This window comes from Sitodiplosis mosellana, unplaced genomic scaffold (genome assembly GCF_009176505.1).
Source record: "Sitodiplosis mosellana isolate CC-2019 unplaced genomic scaffold, AAFC_SMos_1.0 Smas_scaffold_6990, whole genome shotgun sequence".
NCBI classification, from domain to species: domain Eukaryota; kingdom Metazoa; phylum Arthropoda; class Insecta; order Diptera; family Cecidomyiidae; genus Sitodiplosis; species Sitodiplosis mosellana.
This window is the reverse complement of record NW_022602110.1, coordinates 1-5,531: the sequence shown is the minus strand read 5'-3', so window position 1 is coordinate 5,531 and position 5,531 is coordinate 1. Positions and strand designations below refer to the sequence as shown.

Sequence of the window (5,531 nt, the reverse complement as noted above, 5' to 3'; positions counted from 1 at the left end):
GCGAGGACATTTAGAAAGTGAAGAAAAAGAATTCCATCTCATTTGCTTACGATTTTCCGTCGATGGTATGTTCAGCGCCAAAATTGTCATTTTCACCCCAGTGGAAATGCATTTGTTCAAAAATGTAGCGACCGTCTAGAAGACCACCAGTTAAGTGCGGTTGCACTCGACGATTTTCAAAAGTAACCTTTGCCGTGTGTCCATCGTTTTCAATCCAGCCTTGTCCATCCTGTGCCCAATGTCCACTATATTGTAAAGGCTTGACTTTATTCAAATTCTGGGAAATGCGTGACTCAATTGCGATCGGAGTTTGAACCTTTTTCAAGTATGAAAACGAAAGAATTGTTAAAATTGAGAAAAATAAAATGATTCGATTGAAAATAGTTGAAATAATTTTGAAAATTTACATGATCATCGCCCAAGATGTTTTCATATCTGTCGTATTTATCATATTTGCCTTTAGGCCAATTTTCATGGTCCTTCTAAAATGAAATGTGATATGTCTCATGTAACAAAATTGAGATAGAAAAGACGTTTGTCGATTCTGTTATTTTCGAATTTTCGTTGCAACACAGCGCTATTGGTTATATTTAATTCTTATATAGATCTAGATGGTGTTGCGTTTACAGAGGATATTCGTAAAATAATATATGACAAATTGTATTCGACAAACGTCTTTTGAAATATCTCAAAATTCAAAAACGTGAAATTCTGCATTTGTCGGAATCAGTGATTGGTTAGAAAATATAAATATGCTTTGATAAATATTCTAGGAAATCATAGCGTGTTAGCATGCGATGCACATGAACACAGGGAAATGGACCGTGCATTGATTGATACGAACATCTGTATTCATGTATATTGCATGCACACAAGCTAAGCTTGCCTAGAACATTTATCGAATCTCAAACCAATCTCTGATTCTGACATGTTCATTGTTCACTTTTGAGAATATGATAATGGTTCATATCAGAGATTGTTTTAGATCATCTGCATAAAGGGGATGTTTATTTTCTAATATTTTCTACGTTGAAAATTAGGAAACCTAGTAAACTGCACTTTGAGGAACACCTGAGCTAGACTGGAATGGCATAGAGTTATGACCATTGAATATAACATGGACAAGTCATTTAGTGAGATATGATTTTAGCCATAGGCATATAAAGTCTCATCAACCTAGCTAGAGGATGAGAGTGGGATTTCATGGTCAGAATCGAATGCATGCATGTATAGTCTGTGTGTAGTATACACTATGTACCGTAATGTAACTCAAGCACCTCATCCAATGTAGTCGACACATAACCGACATATCTATAGGTGAGATTGAGAGTTGTGTATGTTTCACTGACTTTGTTATGAAAGAGAAGAGTAAGTTTCTTTCGACTTAAAAATGGTTAAAAGCGAGTATGTTCATTTTTGGCGGGTCGTCGCGGTTTTTTGCGGTTTTCGTATAACTAACTAAAGATAACAACTTCGTCTCTTCGGCAGAGTTGTAGTACTCGACGTCCTCTATAACTAAGTTGAAGATAGTTACACTGTCAAAACTTTTCAACATTTTTGTGTTGGTATTTCTGGTAATATACTATGAAATTCACGGATTACCGTGAATTCCGTATATTACCAGAAATACCAACACAAAAATATTGAAAAGTTTTGACAGTGTATCTCTATCTCTTATCAGTTTCGCGAAAAGCGCGAAAAATGCTAAGAAAAAAAAGTTTTATATAAATTTTGCTTTTTTAATTGCGCGATTTGCGCGAATCTGATAAGAGATAAGAGATAACTGTCTTCAACTTAGCTATAGAAGACGTCGAGTACTACAACTCTGCTGGAGATACCATGTAGTTATCTCTTATCAGTTGCGTGAAGACCGCGGAGGCTAGACGGTACTACAACATACTCTACTTTAACGCCAACAGAATCATCAGAAAACATACTCGCCTTTTCAAAAATATAAATCGAAGAAAAAAACATACTCCACTCTCAATCTCACCCATAGATATGTAGTAAACACAAATTTGTGTTGGTCGATTTATTCTTGACATGTTGGTTTGGTGTAAATTGGGGATCTATTACTATTGAAGACAAATATTCGTAATTTTCTCAAAAACGATTGCCATGGGATGGGCCATACAAACTTGTTTCTCTCTTTTCTAACTGGAAACATCAGATTCATCTCCTTTTTAGCATTACATGAAATGTAAGGGCTACTAATCTGGTTTTTTTTTTTGGTAAAAAAAGATTTCAAGGATTAAAGAGACCTTCTATTTTATATTCAAATTTTGTATAAAAACCTGTACTTGGTGTAACATTTTTTAAAAATGAAATAACGTTAACATGTTGTCATTCATTTTTAAAATAACTGAGAAAGGTTATTTGTTGTGAAACAAATAATCTGTACCACCATTCTTATTTTGACCTACCTTTGAAATTGTGTTTTTAACATCATTTTTCGTGATATTGGTTGAGTTTTCGGTTGTTGTTATGTTAAGTGTACGGCCTGATGAACATTTGCATGTAGATCTGAAGAATGTGTTGAATAGCTCACAAATTCCCATCGATGATGATTCAGAACGACTATAGGTTTTAAAATGTCAATTAAATGGCTACAGCATTTACCTTAAAGCCTTTTGTGTATTGATATTTGTTAACCTTGCGAGTAAGTTGGTAACTTGGTCTCCACTGTAAACACGAAAAAAGCACTAATTTGAAGGGAGAATTTGTCGAAATTGACACGAAATGATTATTTTCCTTCAGTTCAACTAATGAGCTACGATAATATCTTCTCTTATTCGAATTTATATAGCTATGTCGATGGGCGAAGATGTTTGAAAGGACATCAATCTCTGCATTGCTATAAAACAAATTAAATACATTTAACATGCATGTTATATGCATGTTATTTGTCAAATAAATATTTAAGAATATGGCAGCTACGTTAGAAAGAATGTTACAAAAAAAAAATAACGTACACGTAATGCGCTTCAACCAAAATAAATGGTGAATAAACTCATAAATCGACCAATTATTCTTTGCAAATGCTCAGAATGGAACACTTTGTTGAAGATTCTACACCTATAAATACGTTTTTTATATTTTAGAACTAGTTTGCAACACAAAACCTAAATGACCATTAATGGTTAAGTCATAACTGAAAGGCCATATAAAGTCAATATCGATAATAATTAACAAAATCAGTGTCGATCATCGATTATACATGCATCACATTACATTATTTACGCTAATGTTTTCCTCATCTTAGTTCATTCCATTTGAGTTCTGAAAATGAAAATAGTAAGTACAAATTAATCAAATATGAATCAACACGATATTCCCATGCAAAATAACACATCGGTTAAATGAGCTAAAACAGACCGTTAGACAGTTTATTATACAGAGACTTATGCTGCCGTAAGAATGTACCGAGCCAATGGATGGTGAGTTTCGCTTCGAATATTTTCGGCTAATTCTTATCTCTCCTTTCGAACTTTTTTTTTTCGTTGTTATTTCATTGAGTAGTATAGTAAACCTTAGATATCTTTCCAAAAAGCTAAAAACCATGAGTTTTTGTTCGAAAATACACTGACAATGGTCATTGGCCATTACTCAATTCCATGCATGGAATTATGAATCAGCCTTTATTTTGATGTTAGTTTGCAGAAAATTTCGACCAATTTTTATAACGAGGAAAAAAAAAAGAGAGTTCAATTCAGAGAAAAACAACTAATCATTTTAATCAAAATGCTTGTTTCCCGACAACCGATTATTTAATTTACAAGTCGAAATCATTTATTATAAAAATTCTTCTTTGACAGCATCAACTTGAGGGCATATTTTTGAATAGTTTATTTCTTTCAATGAAATTTTTCAATCAAGTACACTTTGAAAATTCGTCAATTTTGATGTTGAATAAATAAATAATTGTGCGCAAATGCTAACCTACGTATGCATGCTGAGTATGCTTATAATACACTGGCGTGTTGATGTTTATTCTTTTTGCCTACAAAAATGACTGTTGGTGGTTTTTCGGGCGTTTGAATGGAACGGTAATTGTTGGTGATCTTTTTATTCTCCGCATCGATCATTTCACGGAATACAGCAACCTTTGAGAATGCACATGAGTGATTAAACATCAATGAAAAAATAACATTTGTTTTCTTTCTAATTCACAAACCTGTTGCTTTGACACAATCACTGGTTTTTTATATATGATCCATGTGACAACCTTATCAAAGGTTCCCGTTGTCAATGATCCTTTGTACGTGAAATAATTGCTATCCAACTCTTGTTTCGACATCCAAAGCAACGAATCTGGAATGGATATGTGTTCATCAGCGAAATTGTCTGAATTTTTTATTTTTTTGTTTACAAAATTTGACAAAAAACGAGCATTATAAATTGAGAAAACGAGCATTACAGAAGTGTATCAATAATAAAACGAATTACATAGGTAATCCAAACTTTTCCGCTCCGCAGCAATTTATTTTACCTCCCGCTTAATATTTAACCAAAATTTCAATGTACCCTTTTTCATAGCATTTTTGACCTTAAAATATAACTATTACGACCATGTTCCATACAAAAGTGTCATTTTCGAAAAAAAATTCTAAAATTTCAAGAAATGTTGATTTCGGACTAAATTTATGGGCAAGTAGGTGTTCGGTTGTTCACAGACTCCCATTATTTTTGCAAAAAAATGGCAGTTTGCCTTGATCGAAACCCTGAAAAATGCTTTTTTCGGGTACTTCCCGTACAAAAGTGTCGTTTTTCAAGGTTTTTCAGGTCCTCAGTCGGAGGCTTATGATACAAAATTGGTAAATCAGAATGGGCTCAAAATCAATCCGCAGCTTTGTCTCGACATGCCAAAACTTTTGGCTTTTACAGATCTCAATTATCTTGCCAACTTTTTGAGATAATCGGCGAACAAAAAACGCGAACGCGGACGACGCACATTTTTACACATTTTTCATAGTAAACAACGTATTATTGGCGGCAGATAGGTCTTGATCGATAGGATTTGTTCCCATCTACATAGCCTAGTATACAGATATGTGCTTTTTGAAGTTTGGCATGACGTTATAGTGGTCCGAAAGAGGAGATGTCATGAAATTTTTGCTAGTAAAACCAATACTTTTCCATACAAACAAAGTTTGCGGAAGAGCAATACAGTTGCAAAAACGCTATTTTTTGTCTTCTCTTTCAAAAAGTGGCAACAGGAATCAATGAAAAGACTGTGAATTACCTGAATCAATGGATGATTCTGTATCTGGGTCGATTATATATGGAATTTCGTTGGAAATTTTCGAGAACGGAATATTGTTTGCGTTTTTCTTGACTTGAATGAGGAAGGCGATGACAACGAGACCGTTCTTGTATTTAAGTGCCTCCGCACAATCGCCATATTTCGAATTGTAGTGCACCAAATGCGCTTCCATTGCATATCTACACAAAGTTTTGAAGAAATGGAAAAAAAGAGTGGAAAAAGCGAGGACATTTAGAAAGTGAAGAAAAAGAATTCCATCTCATTTGCT

General features: G+C 33.9%; 2 protein-coding genes across 2 annotated transcripts; both read right to left on the bottom strand.

Annotated features, from left to right (window-relative positions):
- Positions 1-50: 50 nt before the first annotated feature.
- Positions 51-2,666, bottom strand: LOC129580068 (carbonic anhydrase 7-like; the record flags this gene model as incomplete). Its single annotated transcript, XM_055470259.1, has 3 exons — positions 2,424-2,666; positions 408-482; positions 51-316 (listed from the first exon to the last, which is right to left on the bottom strand). Coding segments are annotated over exons 1-3 (476 nt in total), but the record flags the coding sequence as incomplete, so codon positions are not given.
- Positions 2,667-3,056: 390 nt separating this feature from the next.
- Positions 3,057-5,442, bottom strand: LOC129580067 (carbonic anhydrase 6-like; the record flags this gene model as incomplete). The annotated part of the gene is made up of 4 exons (XM_055470258.1): positions 3,057-3,279; positions 3,940-4,103; positions 4,175-4,311; positions 5,243-5,442. Coding segments are annotated over 3 exons (478 nt in total), but the record flags the coding sequence as incomplete, so codon positions are not given.
- Between the last annotated feature and the right edge of the window lie 89 nt (positions 5,443-5,531).